Below are 18,228 nucleotides of genomic sequence, written 5' to 3'. Positions count from 1 at the left end.
GATTACTTACTATGCATAGATTCCATTAAATAGAGCTTAGAATGGAAAGCTTCTGAAAAATACCGTAAATACAGTCAGATCTACAGCTTCCTGAGCCAAACCAGCCCGCGGATGCCTACCCATACACTCAGCACGAGTAGGAGTTTAAACCTTACCCGTACCGCCACATCACAACTGCTAAATATACATGCATGTCTGCATGTCCCTGGGAGCCAGGCTTCTGATGCCAGAAAACTCCATGTTTTAGATGAAAACAGGGAGTTCACGGGGGAAAAAAAAAAAAAATCTTTATACGGAAGAATTGTTGAGATTTTCCTTTTCTTGTTGGAAGGGGAGAGAGGAGAGACAGAGGAATATGCTAAGATGTTGTACAGTCTTCCCTGTGCTGAAACAGAAGTATGTTCAATTTAATTGACTGTACGCCCTTCTCTTCTTAAGAGGGAACAAACTGGAGACAAAAGAGCAGACACTGTAAGCACAAGGTTCAGAATAACCACTGGTGAATTATAAAGATTGTTCCTTTCCTTGGATGGACAATTTTCCCATTGCTTGCTGAAATTACTTTTTTTTCACTCCTGTGGAACAAGTCTGTTAATTTGAAATACTTTGAAACAATTAAATCATCGATTATGTATACAGAGAGCAACTGATGTATCTTGTTTTGTGGATGGGTATATAGAAGAAAGGGCATAGTGAGTCAGGGTAAATACAGGAACCTGATTTGTGCCAGCTGTTATGGAAATTCAGTGTTCACTTGCACAAGAATATCTATGGTACTAAAAAGCCTGACTTTATATAGGAATTTCATACAGCCTTGGCTTTGGCCCTATTTTCTGACAAAATGTGCATAGTGACTTCTATAAAAAAGGGCTTCCTAACATGATAGACAGGGTAAATCCATCCCTGATGTAACCCCATGACTTCACTGGAGTTGCCAATCTGGCACTCCAGGTATTGTTAGTCGGCTCTTAAAGTGCATTTAACAATTCACCGATTATCAGGAGAGTAGAAAAAGATTGATGTTCTGCTCCCTTCATTTTGCTTTCAGTCTTTAATTATACTAAATTGGTTACAAAATAGTGACTTCCAGTACGGTTAATGTCCATAGGGGAGAAAGCCCGCACTCCACTGTTTTGTCTGAAGCTAACAATGATTACGCGTTACACCTTTCATCCTTGCTAGTACATTTCTTCTAAATAAAAAAACCCAAAACCAAACCCAATGAACAAGGTGAAATCCTGCTCTCATTTAACTCAACAGTAAGCTGACCTTGACAAGTCCAGGATTTCACTGATAGTATCTGCATCACTCTCCCCACTCCGACAGTTAACAGGGAGATATCCGTCAGAATTACAACAGAGGTTTCAGAAACAGATGATGTAGAATTAGGATATTGTGGTGAGCAATTCTAGAATTCAGAGGATGTGTAACAGCTTCTGTTCTGGCCCTGTTTTCCAACAAAGTATGGTAATTTATATACACATATGTATATGTATGTACAGATACGCTGTGTCTATAGACATATTATGCTAATGTATATATGCATATGAGTTTTATAAATAAAGTGCTCCTTGACAAGGCTGGCTAAGTGCAAGAATGTAAAGGGCTTGACTGGCGAGCAACCACTGAGGTAATAGTGAGTCTGTTACAGAAAAGCACAGGGTGCTCTGGTCCCATCAGGCTGGGGGAAGGAATTTAGGGCAGCTTATGAGGGTCAGCCACATTGCAGGCAAGGACTGGGTCACTTCTTGATTTCAGCAGCCATCTACCTCATGCTTTAGTACTTGTTGTTGCAAGTTCATTTATAATTGAATAGAAAGTAGCATGAGGGGAAAAATGCATTAAACAAAAGATTTTGTTTAAAAAGTAGGAAGGCTTTTTTTTTTTTTTTTCCTGCGCTGCTATAATTTTAAAATTATTTTACAAAATACCTCCTTAAAAGGAGACTAGCACACTCCAGGGCATGTAGTTGTAAAGATAAATCTGTGCACTTCCCTGGTACTGCAGGCACTCACCCTTTGGCCTCATTTTTATGACTCTACACCCTGGAGTGGTGTTATTGCTTACAAACATACATATATACTTATGGGGGTATGTGCAATCTGCAGATGTTTTATTTATAAGTGGCAGGCCTATTGCATCACTGAAACATGCATTTACAAACAGATATAGGTTTTATGAAACCCTATTCCGTTGTTTTAATAGCTAAGCTATCCAGCCATAGCATAATAGTGCACAAGGTAAATGTGTCTACATCTCTAGAACCTGTTCCAAGTTTTCTCAGATGTGACTAACTGCAAGAATTTTCCAACCATCAAAAGTTAATAAAAAAGACAAAATAAGGCAGTGTAAGCCTTTCATATGAAACACACAACACCACGAAGTGGAGGGGCTCTGATAAACTTTAAGGCCTCATTTTACCGAGGTATTTAAGCAGGTGCCTTACTTCAAATGTAGATCTATTGAAGTTAATATCCTTAAAATTAGATTCACAGTTAAATACTTTACTAACCAGGATCTAAATTGAGACTAGTCTGGATTGTGAGATACCTGCCCCAGGGCACCTTCAGAGATTAGCCTTTAACTAGAGAATAGCTGCAATAGAAATACTTGTTTATGCTACTTGCAGTTTGCAGCATGTAAGCAAGAAATGAGACGATGCAAATGTCCTTACCTTGTTAAAATTATTCCTAGATATTTAATGCACAGAAAATAAATTATGATGATTTTAAGGAAGCCTCCAAGTTACAGGAAACACAGCATATAAAGAAAAGCAAGGAAACATTTAAAAATCAAAGATATTTGATGTGAGTCAGAGGGGACTACAACTCTTATCTACCATATAAGTTACTGTAAATATTTGTAATAATTGTTTGAGATAGTATTTTTCTAGCTGCTTAAAAACAGTCAAAACAACACTCTGCACCAAATGCACAGACACAAGGGACCAGCTTGAGAGCAGGTACCCTATTATTGCCTTACTGAAAAAATGACAATTGCAAGGAAAAGAAGTGGTCTCTGAGCTCAGATTCCAACACTGACAGCCCTTCTATGGATAGACGAAAGCTACATATTAACTCAATCTTCTGTAGCCAATCTAATTTCATTTTACATGAATACAGGTGAAAACAGTGGCTCCTGCATTTCATTAAAAATACACTATTTTGACCATATCCTCTGTTTTCAATCTTCAGATTTTGAAAGGTTAAGACTGGCAAATGACGACAAAGAGAGACCTACATTTAGCTGTAATCCCTGGACATACAAACTGAAAAAACTGTGTATTAAGCATCAAAATGTTTTTGATTGAAACCTGATACTGGCTGTGGAAGTTCTGTATTAATTCCCCAAATCACAAGTGAAGTTTTGGCCACGATGAAGGTAACAGCAAAATACCCATCAACTTCAGCGGAATCGTAATTCCACCTTTAGTTTGTGTGCTCTCTGTAAATATGTAATTGCTGCACAAGCCAGAAAGAGTTTAGATTTAAATTTGTACATACTGAAAAATGTAGAAAAAAATGGATACACTTCTATATACATGATATAAAGTATTCACAGATAAATACATACGGAGGGGCTGTGAAGTTTCACTTACCATTAAATCTTCAGGTGCTGGCCTTTCCTTTGGTTGCTTTTTCATGCTATGTGTCATAAAATAAAATGTTCACATATAAGCAACTGCTTATTTATTCTACCAGCTTAAATACTGAAAATGCCCTCTTTTGACACAGAGCGAAGAATTTAAATGTACTTCTTAACTGCATCATGTGTCAATGGAAGACAAGGTTCCCAACAATCACCAAAATGTTAATGGATTTCTTCCTTCCCTCCCATCCCTTCCCTTACGGGATGTAGTGGTCTACACTGTTTGTAACCGTGGAAGTGTATAAATATAGAGATCACTGAAAACCAGTCAGCTCAGAAGGCACAGTACATTTTGCTAGGGATTATTACATAGCTCGACATAAAGTATTATACAAACAGGTGGGAAATTTAACTCTAACACTAAACAGCTTCAGGAGAACGCACAATACCCTGGGGTTTCTACCTTAATTTTTCCACATTTATTTCCATTACACTGCAGGGTGATAGTTCATTACACAGCATTAACCTGTTTACAAGATCATGTTTCTCATCCAAATAGTCCTAGTTTTCTGTGCAACAGGTGCAATTAGCTATTGAAGGCTGTGCTTAGCTGCATGAAGGAACACAATAACATGGCACAGAGGTGACCATCAGGAGCTGCCTACTGACTAATTGGATTACATCTAAACAGCCAGCGTTTATGGCGTAATTGGCATAAAGTCATAAAGTCTGATATGCCGTTCACTTGACATCTCTAATACTCATAAGGAATCGATTGCTTAAATAGTATATAGTTTCTTCTTAGTTGCTTTTTTAAACAGTAGTGCCTCCCACTAAAAAGTACAGCCAATATAACACTGTATCTAAAATACCAGATGATCTGTGCTGTAAATTGGAAGTATTAACGATACAATTTACCTTCCCTACAAATAACTACAAGCATCAAATAATACAGGCATTAGCAAGTAATGCAAGCTGTCTGACGAGTAGGCTGGTAGCAGTTCTAATCTGACAGTCCAAAGTAGCTGCATCCCCAGGGAAAATAAGGCTATTAGCCACCATCAGTTATGCTTCAGTTTGACATCTGTGGAAATTTTAACACAGGTTATCCCTCCCTCTGCCTCAATGAGAATTTTTTTAAAACAGTCTGTCATCAATTTTTTTGCAAGGATAAAAAGTGTAGACCTCCACACACATCAGTTAGTTGCACTGCAGAATCCTCCAAATAGTGCTGCTCTTTGTAAACTGAAACTATTCAAAACGAAGGCCTGTGTTACACAAACTTTAATTATTTAGTTACTTTAATTAACTGATAATCAGACTGCTTTTTGTGCCTGTATTACTTGTTACATACTATGTCAGTCCTGAGAGGTACTTTCTCCTACTTTATGTATTCAAAATTCAATTTTATTAGGCAACTTTTGCTGCAGTGGTCCTGGCATACATTACAGAACCTGAAAGCTCTGTGAAGCCTGACCTATGGATCTGCATGGGGCCGAGGACGCATCCCTGAAGCAGGATTCCCTCTCGGCCACACGGCTGCAGCTTGCAGTAGCACACACTGAGATGGCTCCATCTGATTTAGCACAGCTGAGCATCCAGCTCTGGAAGTGCATGTTTGCAGAAGGGATGTTTCTCCGTCAAACACATATTTTTACAGAATTCAAGCTTATTTCTTCTGCCATACATAAATGGCTGACCCCGTTTTTTGGGTTTGTTTTTGTTTTTGGTTTTTTTTTGAGGGGTGGGGAGGATGCAACAGTTAAAAAAAAATTTTCCCTTCACTTTGTTTCTTTAGGATAGCTTACCCTCAAGATTTCTATTCTCTAGTCACTCTGTACTTTTTAGTCTACAAATTCCTCCTCTCCCCAATCCTCCTTTAATTTAAAAGATTTTCAATGAACTATTCAGTTTTAAGGAAAGAAAATATACCCAGTGGTGTGTTTTAAAATACGACTCTCAGTAAAAATTACTTACTGAAAAGCCAATGAATTAATCAAGGCTGCTTGCCTTTTTAAATATTGAGGCAATGTTATAAGTAATATTTTAAAAAGCCCTGAACAATATTATACACATGAGTCTTTGTGGCCTATTTACCCCCAGATGAATTCTTGGGAGTCTCAGTGCACAAGACTGCACCCACATTCAGGGCAGGTTTATTAAAACAGGAAAAACCCTTGTAAGTACTTTTACGACCCTTTGTGTAAATAACGTTTACATAATTTAAACAGTTTGCTTAGCTTTGCTGCCCCATCTGCCCAAGGCCCCCAAGTCCCTCTTCTCCCAGAAAGGATGCAAGGAAAGCCATAAGGTCTCACAGAGCTGCAGAGTTAATGGCATGTATCATTTACATTGAGGGCATGGCATGTTTGCAAACTGAGCTTACCATTGAGTGATGAAGTGTACAAATGGCTCAGAGAACTCCCCGGCTGGAAGGACAGGCGATTCCTGGGATTGGATTGAAACAAGAAGCAGAGTCAGAAGGAGAGAAGATAATTTTTTTTATAAGGAGAGTAATATAACAGCAACGACAAAACAAATGGGAAAAAAGGAAAAAAAGGCAAGGAAATGACAAAGCCCCCTTTTCACACAGAGAATTTGAGGGAGAAAGGTACAAATTCTTCTGAGAATGTGTTATAAAACACTGAATTTCAACTAATGAGTATTACACAATGGGTAAAAACATGTGGAAAGACACTGAGGGGAGGTGAAAAAAGGACAATGATAGCCACAGGGTAAAAAGGAAGGTAGGGAAAGTGTAAATGAGAAATTAATGATTATTTAAGTAACACACAAATGGTCTTGTAATTAACAAAGAGCTGTGAAATTATTCTTGTGTTGACCTTTGTTTCTTTCACTTGCATTTGCTATTTATTTACACTCATGTTTATTTACACTTATTCATTTTAGAGGCTGTCCTCATATGTTGTCTGTTCTAGATTTAAAAGGCGAAAGAATTTTTAAGAGGAGAAAAATGCAGGATTTACCAGTCTAGCGGTAGAAAATACCCACCCAATATTTATGAAAGAAAAAAAAATTAAGAGCACAAGAAAAAACATACAAACAGGGAACAAACAACATCACCATTTGCAAAGAAGGGCTTTACGAATTTAGGAGTTTTTCCAAGAATGACAGAGAGCTCCACTGTGTTTATAGTGTAACAGCTCAGGATGTAATGAAATTACACTGCAGAGTACTTTAACAGTGTCATCTCATTAGACCTACAGTTGGAACAAGAGAGCCACATAAAACAGGCAGCTGCAAATGACTCCATTCTCATCTATTCTCATTTGCTATTAAAAATACCTTTCGGCGGCTTTTTTCCTCCCTGACATCCCTACACAAAGTACCCTGCAAAGTATGATACATGCACCTATTTAAATTAACAAAGGAATGACTTATTTTAATCTCACTGTGCTTTGGAGTGCTTTGGCCATTTGGATGAGCAATATATCATTACATACAACCTTCCAGCGCTGCAGGCAAGAAACTCAGAGCGTGCAGCATTTGGTGGGAGCCAAACAATTTCTCTAGCACACAACTGTGTCAAATGCATGCATGTATTCATTATTGAGAATGCGAGGAAATAGCTTTGATGTAGTGGAAAAAAGAAGATGATAAAAGCACCTCTGCAATGTGTGTGCCATTATCAATGGTGGCAGATAGACACAACTGCAGAGCCTCCTATGTGATTAGTAAATATACATATAATTGCTGTGGCCAATTATCAGAAAAATGAGATCGGTAATTACAAGACAGAAAATTAACTAGAACTCTTATTAAGGCTTTGTTTCCAATTCCAACAATTGGAAACTGCTGGAAAATACAATTAAATCAAAAGTAACTGAAGAGTAAAAGGAGAAGCCAAAATTGCTTTACAATTTTCAAAGACTTCTATTAAATACAAGGAGCGTTTGATATAACATGCCCAAATTCTCTTTGAACTTAGACCGGGTGAGGGAGAGGTTATTGTTTCTAAACTTATAAATGACATCAATATAGGAACGTTTCCACTGGAGAGTGGAAGGAACACAAGGAAATAAGCAGTGCAATTAAACTTTCTCCACTTCAAAGAACTGCGCATGAAAATTACTCGTATTAATACAGAAAACGCAGAGCAAAATGTCAGGCTTGCTTATACAGCGCGGAGCCTAGCAGGTTTTACCTCTCCCCAACATTTTCTCTTGTCCGGCAGAGCCTTCCTGGGCTTGCACCTTGAGGGGCAAAAGCCACTTTCCCAGGTGGGACAGACGCAAAGCAGAATGGGTAGGAAATGAACTTACCATCACCATCTTCCAGTATTAAAAGGGTGGCTACAAAGAAGATGGAGACTCCCTTCTTACAAGGAGTCACATGGAAAAGACGAGGGGTAATGGGTACAAGTTGCTCCTGGGTAGATTCCAACTGGACACAAGAGGAAAATTTTCCCAGTGTGAACAATCACCCATTGGAACAATCTCCCCAGGGAAGGGGTGGATTCCCCAACATTGGACACTTTTAAGATTCGGCTAGACAGCATGCCAGGCCATCTTGCCTAGACCGTGCTTTTGCCGAGAAAGGCTGAACCAGACGACCCTTGAGGTCCCTTCCAACCTAGTATTCTACAATTCTATGAAATACCCTGGGCACATGTTACAGACCATTTTGAAAACTACAGGGCAAAGCTATCAGAGCCCATTCCCCAGGCAACTGACTCTGCCCAGCAATCTACCCCCGCTGTTTATTCTAAGTAAAATGCAAGTGAGGAGCTTGTTACAAACGCCCCTGTAATGGGGCTGCCAGCTCGGATCGGTCCATGCTGGGGAACAGAATAGGCATACGGCACTTCACACTAATTTGGTAGGTGATAATTTCTGCAATCACAAAGATATGACGGACCCATAATAGAGTGAAACTTCATTATGAGAGGGGAGGAGAAGCTGATGAACTGCTCTGAAGCCACCAGCATCTCCCTTTGGCTATCCCAAGCTAAGCTGGCATCAGGGTTCATGCAGGCAAGGGAAGAAGTTGCTCCAACGGCAGTATTATCGCCTTGACCACGCAGCTCCTGTACTGCGTCACAGCCAGGAGACAAGGTGCTCCTGCACAAGCATGCAAGAAAATTTCGCCTGGATAAAAGTAAATGTTTTTGGGGTTTTTTTTTGGCACATTTTTCTGTACAATGCAGGTATTTCAACCCCATCCAGGCCTACTCTTTTCTGCTGTAGACCTGTCAGTCATTGCCATGCCTTGGTTGCTTTGCTCTGAGGAGCTCAGGAAAAGATTGTGGGTGGGTGGGTGGAGATGAACACCAACTGGATCTCAGTATGAAAACTAGATGCTTTAATGCAGTCTTCCCAAGGAGTTTAGAGTGGATGCCCACAAATTTATTGGCTATTTGCCTGACAAATTGAAAGCCTTTTGGGAGAGTGCATCAATCTCAAGGAAATACTTGCTGGCAAGTGTGTTTCAGGGCAAAAAGGTCAGTGCAGACAAAAAGCTTAATCTCACTCCTGTACCTATGAGCCAATTGTTGCTTTACAGCAGAAGTAAGATAAAGGAGAACGCAGCAGATTTTGATTTTAGCTGAACCAGGAAAGTACAGACCCTCAACTGCTTCCAAAGGTGAACACTGAAAAGCTGCCTCGAATGCTGCATTTTACCTTAGAAGGAGAAAACTTCCATTCAGTATCTGCCCAGGGAAACCAACGACCAAAATATTTCAATTTCTGATATTGCTCTATAAAAGACCATTTGAGTAGTAGAAAGGTGAGATTATTTTGTCGTTAGAGCTATTTCTAATGAGAGAAAGTGCTGCTATTGCCACCTCTGTAACTTCAGCAATCACAATGCTGTTGTACCAGGTATAAAGCAAAAATTTCCAAAACTATACAAAGTAAATACATCCTATGTGGTATCCTAAAGTTCCCTGGACCTTGGCTGACACTCAAAGAGATGGGAATATGAGGAAATAAAGCAAAGCTACACATGTCTCTATCAAGTCTACGCCGTCTGTGTGATGCAATATAGTCACATTTGATGTAACCATAGGGAACAGTCCAGCTGCACTCCGATGGCCTGCCGTATTTTACCCACCTGCACAATGAAATCATACTATAGAGGCAAAAAAAGTAGAAAACCTAGATTTTAAAGGAGTGGGTAATAGGTATACTCATTTAAAACTGGGAAATGGTTCTTTCATCTTTGTTAAATGCCATACATTTTAACCACTATCATGAAGACCTATATATTGGGGATGCTGCTAAAATGGGAGTAAAGACACAAACGGTTGTAAGGGTCAAGGTACCACTGGCCTCTTACATCCCCAGGCAGCTTATTCCCAAGACTGGCTATTACCCTAAGCATCCAAGCAACACTTCCATAACTGGGATCTGCTGCAGGAGAAGACAAGATCAGCCTCTGATTTCTCAAAACCAGCCAAACTGTGCACACACAGTGAGAACGGGGAAGGGCAATAGGAAAAAAGTTTGAGTGATGCCTTTGCCTTGTGAATAATGAACAGTTCAAGAAGGTCAACCCATTACAACTGAAACCGTTTAATTATTAATTATGCACAATCTATGAGCAAAAGGACAAGTTCAGAATGTTTAATGTGTGGTAACTCCGACTGGACCCTCTCTTGGCATTTTGTTATTAGCACTTGTCAGCAAGGTGCTCAGGCATAAAGAAAAAAGCACAGCAGCAGAAAATCTGAGCTAGCAGGAGGAGGGAGGGCTTTAAACTTCAAACATTGCTCCTAATATTTAATTTATAGAGTGCCAAGGCTCTGGTATAAACCTTATTGACTTCCATGGAGTTAGGGCAAGTCACATTATCTAAATGAAGACCTGAGAACGATAATACTGAGAAAATCCGTCCAAAAGCCCTCTCTTTTGAAGAGAATGATAACATTACTATCTGTATCTTCTTTTTTTTCAGAGGTCTGAACAGAGGAAGAATGAACCACCTAACACTGCGTCCAGAAGTCAACCAAACCTTTGCACCGATGCAATAAGAACTTGAATTACGAGTCTGAGTGTTATCCTCACCTACTTCTCAAACCTATTATTCAAAATATCTCCTGATCTGTTTGCTCTCACTAAGCAGAGCAGTAGCAGAGATGCTAACTGAGGCTCAGGAAATAAATAATGAACAGCAAACCCACAAATAAATATGGACAAGGCACCTTTCCCCTCTTTTCTGTCCAGTTTGGAGGTTTGCCTGGACAAACTCAAGAAGCAAATTCAACAGATACAGCTCTGAGTTCCTTACTTTCTTTGGAAACACTCATGTCAATGAAATATGGGAGTGGTTCTTGACTGGTAATATACACCAAAAGCATCCCATGCTTTACACACCTTCAGAGGTCTTACCCCAACAGACAATTTCTAGAGAGTGAAATATTTTCTCAAAGCAACTGGAAGTCTGAGATTTATCACATCCTTTCTGAAGGAAGAGAAAGCCCACAATCTCCCTATAACAGGAAAATAGCAAATACAGCTTTCCACCTAAAACCTTCAAGAAGGCGATGGCAAAGCCCCCAACTACATGTTAAGATCAAACCTGTATTCCTCCTACCTCCTTCTTCGGGGGCCAGCCTGACGGACAGCCACGGTGCAGAACAATGGCAGCCTGTCATCAACACATTCCCAGAAGAAAGCCAGGCTGCAGAGCCATGCAGGCTTGAAGACGAGCTCAGCTATACTTTGTGGGCAGCAGAGGTTGGTATTCCCCATGGATCCCCACGCTCGGTACAAATAGGTTTTACTCCCTCTTCTCATCTGCTAACTCCTCTCTGTGAAGGGTTAAATTTTCCCATTCCCCACAGCTACTGCTATTTTGCAATACTCTCTCCTCAGTGTGAACGCCTGTGCAGAAGGAAATGCCATGGTCCTATGGCTCTATGGCCACAAGAGGGAAGTTAGCAGAACCCAGCAAACCAAACTTCAGTTCTTCTCTCCTCTGGGTTTCCCCAGCACACCCTGTCTTTGAAATTATCATCTCCTCTGGGCAGATACTCCTATTCTGCAACTTGTCCATTGATGCTGAAATGGCAGTATTTATTAAATAATGTGTGTGCTTTACAAAGCGTTTCTGGCTTATCACTTCAGCCTAAAAAATCTCTAGGATTAAAGAATTTTTATGCACCCCGGCTTCTCTTTTACTAAAGCTTTCAAAGAATACACATATTTTTATACAGTAGTTGCATTTTACTTTGTGGCCAAATAGTGATTTTTTTCAGACAAACTTAAGTTTTAGATGCACCAGAAATGCTGCCAGGTGCAATTACATGTAACAAATGCACTGCAGTTACCGAGCTGTTTCAACGAGACCAGCAAATTACAGTATTGTACATGTTCAGATTTACTCTTACAAGGACAACTTTCTTTCACAACATTCCAAAAAAAAAAAAAAAAAAAAAAAAGGAAAAAAAATCCATTTCTGACTTTCTAGCCAATCTACTTCAAAAGCCTTGCACAAACCTAATGGCAGGTGATTTCCTACCAGTAACAAGTTTGCAGAAGACAGCGATGTCTAGAGGTGGCTCAGAGGCCCAGACTTGAAAGCATTTCTGGATTGTCCCCGTTATACTCCCACCCCCAGCAGGAAGGTGAAAGATGATTACATCTCTGCACCAGGTCGCTTCTTGCTCTTTTCTTAGTAGCAGATGCCAAACGTGACAAATTATACGTGGGGGCATTTTGGTGTGAAGTTTCGTCTGCTGGGATTGGAGTGTCAGCAGTAAACTCATTTATTTCCAGATCTCTAGCTGGACGGGAAGCAAGGTCGAAAGGCCAGTGTTTTATCCACCAAAACACTCAGCCTACCTTTAACACCTCAAATCACGTGAGAACCAGCTATTCTCTCAGCAGTGCTACCTGCTCCCCAAGTTGTTGAAACTAGCACGTATGCGTAACCTACATTCACACCGAAGGCACGCGGACATTTCTGGTTAAATAAGTTAGTGGATACTTGGGGCTATTCGGTTGTCGCTTTTGCAGCATTTGCTACTGTGGGACAGTTTTCAGACCCCAGAAGAGGGAAGGAAAGAAGTGGAAGAGTGTAATTAACATCAGGAATAATCTAGAGTGTACGGCATGACATTTTCTACCTCTCGCCAAGCTTTGTACTCGTTAGTGTGGCTCTCCAAAGGGCCTTGCAGATAAGCGTACAGGTAGCTGGAAAAACAGGTTAATCCTTTAACCGTAACTGTAATTGCTTTCTCTCTAAAACAAACATAAGAATTTTTTCCTCTCATTGCTGGTCTCTTGTCGATCATAAGCTAGCAGAGCACAGCAGTGTTTTGGGTAGATACACACACATACGCACATTTCAAATAGCTAAGGCACAGCAGCATGAAACGTAGCCTCTACCTGTTCACACCAAAGGGACTCAATTGAAAAACTAAAACCATTTATTGTTCCCTTTTTCCTCTGTACACTCCCAATGCATTTTTATTGCTTTTTCATAAAACACTGCTGCAAATAATCAAGCATGACCATTGACATCCACAAGATTGAGTTTTAGGAACCATTAAATGAGCTTGCCCTCTTGGGAAGGTTCTTGCTCAGGTTGGTCTAAAGGTAATTATTCAGCAATTCCTACCTGTGGTTTTACCTTGTTCCTATACAAGTCTCTGAATCTCATACACTAGTAAGGTCACAGTTTCTGTCTCAATAAAAGTATACCCTAAAACAACTTATCCACAGGACAAATTATGGTGGGTTTGTGTACACATGTGCACACACGTGTGTACATCCTAACCCTAGTTTCTCTTGCATGGAAATCTTCAAAACTCTGGAAATTTTCAGGGTTAAATATAGGTGTTCATACATTTAAATCGATACCTGAGAATCTAAAGTGAAATTCATAATGAAAAAATAAAGTCCGGTTTCATTCTGAGCCTTAGGAGTTTTTTACTTCATTTGTATTTATTTATTTATTTTATTTATATTTATAGAAATAGTAATACGTAGCACTGATGCATAAGGTTAAGAAATTCAACACTTGAGAGACAACAGTCTTCATTGTGTTATTTGATCAAGCTGAACATCCTGTGAATTTTTAAGGCTATGCCATAGCAATAAATAGATGGATATATTTAAACAGGTAAAAAAAGAAGGGAATAGAAACAACTATATAGGATACATGTGTTAAGTGCAAGCTATTTTTTCCATGGGAAAATCTGAAAATTTATTGATGCTGAAATGCTTCATAGCTCAGTGTTAACACTACACTAGCGTTAACTGATGCTGCTAAATGTTTCTAGAGTACGAATTTAAAAAGAAAAAAAAAAAGAGGTCTTTGATTTGTGGAGTTTGTAAAGTCCTTGAGCTAGATTAAACTGCAGTCTTGTGAGACTGAGTATCTCTGTGGGGGCACTTAACAGAAATGCTCAAGAAACTCATGGAAAGCTTCTCACTACTTACTCATGAAGCTATCAGAGTAAGGATTCATGAGTACAACTAATTAATTTTTCTTTTAAATTTCTGCCCGACTCATCAAAATAGGCAGGTTTTTCAATGCTGCCTCCTATTTGTAAAAATAGGATTTGTTCTTGAAAGTCTTCACTCCTCAAGCTTCTAATGTAATTGCAGTAACAAAAACTGATGGACAAAAATAAAGTTCTTTTTCTCCCTAATTCAATACATTAAAAAAAAAGCCAAACCCAACACCTAAGTCACTGTTACACTGAGACAAACTATGGAAACTTTGAAACCAAAATTAATTTATTTCAGGTTATGAAGAAGAAAGGGTTAGAAACTAGAGCTGATGCTTAACTACAGAGCTTGTGACCACAACTGCTCCAGTACAGCAAAACCCAGTTTACAGCAACCACCCAAGGGGCTGGCAATAATTGCTTTCCTAGAAGGGATACTCTAACTAAATAAAGGTCAAACAAAATAGCCCTGGAGAGCCTAAGGAAAATTTAAAGGAGTTGCTTAAGTCAGGAGGACTGCCTACTGGAGGCATTCCACAGTGCAAGTTTTGTCTCTCCAGCCTTCTCTGGATGCAGAGCAGAGAACTCTAAAGCCAAAAACCACACGACTGAAAGGATGGGAAGCTGACATGCTGAAAAACACAGAGCTGTCAGGTTTGGCCTTTTGGGATATTCATACACAAACTGCAATCATCTAGGTGTTTTACTAAATGCTGATCTGACTAGCAATCAGAAAAAATGACATTTTTAGAAGGTTTTAGAAATACTACGTCTGGAAAACAGCTGAGGAAGTAACTAAACAGTAATTTCCTATGTAATACATTTTGACATCAAGATAACAGGGAAATAAGTAACTACAGGTTGGAAGAATCCTGAAAACAATGCCACTTCTCAACTGACTGGCAGGAATGCAAAAATACGCTATGATCAGAGCTCTGATTTTCCTGAAAACCTAACCCCCCATTTTGCTGCAGTCACAGAACCCAGTAACCCATGGCTTACCAAACTGAAAATTCAGAACACCCTCATTTACCTTTTAAATGGAAAATTTTCTAGTGCATTAAAAGGAAAATGCATAGTTATAATCAAGGTTATGGTTCTCATAATCTCTGCTTGGAAGTGGAATTTGATTTATTGAGTGACTCTTGCAGACATCAGCAAAGAGAACACTTAACTGGACCGTGTAGGTTGTCTGGGAGGTTGCTGGAGATTTGGAAGCTGAGCAGGGAGCAGTAAAGACTTTTTTGTCAGCTAAAAAAAAAAAAATCATGGGAAGCATTCTGAGACCATCAGCAGCAAGAAAGGTTAAAAGGCATACTGATTTTATTGCAAACTTTAGGTTTCTGAGTCAACCTACGAAGTGAAATTGGGTGGCCTGCATTTCTCGGGTCTGCAACATTAATGGTATTATTCTGGGGGGTCTGTTGTTTGTATTTCTAAATTATCATCTGGAACAGATTCTGATGACAAAAACTTTTTTTTTTAAATGCACCTAGTGCTTTTGAAGCATAATCCCATTGCTGAGTGGATTGCATTGCAAATTCTTTGGCTGCATGATCATGAAACGTAGGGCCACATCTAGGACATCTTCCAAGCCAGGCAATGGCTCCTGCTTCCAGCAGGACTCCATTCTCCTTCATGTTGGAGTGTTTCTGGAAAGACTGCGTGCACAGCAAGCGATGCGTGTCCTTCTCAATAGGGATTCATCTGCACTGCTCAGTGCTTCCCATATAACATTTCGGTGAGTTGGAGACAAACTAAGTTGAGTGCTAGAATATTAAATTACTCTCTGCTCTCAAATAACAGCAGACTGCCTTTATTGCTGGCTGTGTTGCAGGATGAACTACATTAACAACTACTCTATCCTCATCTTTGCACCAGAAGCAGGAGTCTTACCATGGTGGGAGATGCTGCTACGATTAGGACTGTTGCTTAAATGAGCGTGTCTTATTTGTAGCTGGATCAGATTTCACTATAAGTTACCACATGTTAAAAAAATAAAGGTCCTGGCAGGCATCTCTCCTATTCACACAATGCTCCTCACTAATTTTGACATTAAAAAAAATAGTCCCAGAACCAATGCCATTAAAAGCCCAATAACATAATTTAACAACAACAACAAAATGTCAGGCATAGTTTACTCTGATTTGAGAAGAACAACAGTGCCTGACATTTTTTGTTACAATTATCCTGCTTCTCAAATCACTTACTCATTCTGCAGAATTTCTGCAAATAAATTTAAGTCCTAGAAAATGAACAAATGGACTTTTTAAACTGCCAAAGTGACCTGCTGTGTCTCACATATTTCACTAAGAATTTAAAAACAGCTCTAAAAATCTCACTACTGCAGGACATCTAAAAACTCCCACGGACTGTTTTTATTCCATAGTGCACCACCTTAGAGAGTTTGAGAAAAGTCCATGATACCTACGTAATACAGAAGCAACCTCTTAACTAGTTCAGCCATCAATAACTCCTACAAACTAATGATTATGAATGAACAGAACATTAACTTTTGGATTCCTGCTGTGTTTTGGTGGAACGTGGAACAGTTCTACAAAACCCAACGACTACCAATATAATAAGCAACTGTTATAAAGAGTCAAGGTCTCCATTTCATCATCTAAAAATCTTCTAGGTTCTCCCATTTCAGGCTCTGGAGTTTTTAGCTGGCTCCAGGGGGAAAGACTGGGGTAAGCATGCTGCCAGCAAAGACCCAATTTCAAGAAACACTCTCTTCCACAGTGCTGTTTAATCACAATTTTAGGAGCCAAAAGTCCAAACCACTGTCTGTCACACAAAAAGACACACTAAGGGACTTGAGGGAAAAAAGACCCAGAGTTTTCAACTGCAACAACATCAGCAAATTATTACTGTGGCATGAACCTACACGGGGACCGAAGATCCTTGAGGCAGCTCGATCCCACCCTTGCAGATCTGTTCCTCCCATATCCTATGACACTATGGCTCATCCAGAAGCTTTGCCATTATGGGAGCACTGCTGTGCCCTATCTGTTTGCACGAATAGGCGAGCTACTGATCATCACTCCTTGCTGTTCTGATCGTCATTAAGGTAGGTGGGGAATTCTGCACCAGTATCAGGGGGTTCCCATGGGGACAGGCCGTACAGCACAGCTGCAGGGGAGAGGCTTGGCTCCCACCTCCTGTGAGTTTTAGGACCTCCTTACAGCCAAGGGGAAAATTTGACCCAAAATAATCAGTCTTACAACACTAAGCATTTCTAATCCTTAATATTCATGGTAGCAACAACAGCTGTAAAGTACCAGAGAGTAAAGAGACTTTCCCTCTCAAAAGGTCCTTGTGTAGAAGGAAGAGTGTGTATTAGCCAAATAAGCAGGTCCCTCTGTTATTCCCCAGGAGGCACATCTTACAGAAGACAAAGTGAGGAGGAAAAAAACATAGTCACAAGTTAAACACATTTTGCTTTGAGGTCTTTGTACACAGGACAGGGCTGGGGGTGGCAGGAGGATCTGTTAAAGTCAATGCTACCCATCAGCTAGAGCAGAATAAGCCTTAATATAAATGTCCTCCAAGACGCCGTCATGCCAAGAATTTGCACTTCCAGGTGTGGCAGCCACTATCTAAACGCTATATATCTTATTAAATGACCCCCTAACAATACACACGTACCGAGCAAATAACACTACAGAGCCAATCCATTCTCCTCTTCTCCCGAGGCTCTAAATGTTATGGCATGCAACTTCCATTTAGACATCGAGTGTGTTGCAAAACAAAGCGAGTTGCACTTAAAGAACTTTCAGCTGAGCTATGCTCTGTAACCTGAAGTCTTAACGTGCCCACAAGCACAGTGCGCTCTGAACCACCACCTCAGGAGAATGAGGGCTCCATGGCATACTGCAGAACATAAAGTGAGTTAAAACAAGTAAATAACAAAATGCTAACGTTAAAGCTAGCTCAGCACTCAGATGTTTACAGTCTGTACAAAGTTCCTTGGTTAAAGTTTTTGTAAGAAGACTGGAGCAATTCTGATCTTGAGGAAAAGATGTGAAAGCTGCAAGAAGGTCTACCATAATCTGCAGATCTTTAGGGCTGTGTTTTAGAACAGTGAGCTTAGATTTAGGCACTGGTACCAGCCTGTTTAGAGGTAATTTGTCAAGCAGTAGCAAAACACTGTATAAATACAAGCATCTTTAACTTAACTTCTTTAGGATAGAGATGGCCTTTTGCTGCTGGTATAT

General features: G+C 39.9%; 1 protein-coding gene across 4 annotated transcripts in view; it reads right to left on the bottom strand.

Annotated features, from left to right (window-relative positions):
- MAP2K5 (mitogen-activated protein kinase kinase 5) overlaps positions 1–18,228 on the bottom strand; it is a 141,047-nt gene that overhangs the window by 20,628 nt on the left and 102,191 nt on the right. For all 4 annotated transcript variants that reach the window (XM_010572110.1, XM_010572111.1, XM_010572112.1 and 1 more), the window contains 2 exons: positions 5,975–6,036; positions 3,599–3,644 (listed from right to left, as the gene is read on the bottom strand). In XM_010572110.1, coding sequence (XP_010570412.1) covers positions 3,599–3,644; positions 5,975–6,036 — 108 coding nt within the window. The remainder of the gene's footprint in view (positions 1–3,598; positions 3,645–5,974; positions 6,037–18,228) is intronic.

The sequence above is a fragment of the Haliaeetus leucocephalus genome, unplaced genomic scaffold (assembly GCF_000737465.1).
Source record: "Haliaeetus leucocephalus isolate CR32 unplaced genomic scaffold, Haliaeetus_leucocephalus-4.0 Scaffold339, whole genome shotgun sequence".
Classification (NCBI taxonomy): Eukaryota; Metazoa; Chordata; class Aves; order Accipitriformes; family Accipitridae; genus Haliaeetus; species Haliaeetus leucocephalus.
Note: the sequence above shows the minus strand (reverse complement) of the source record. Positions and strands in the feature narration are given on the sequence as shown.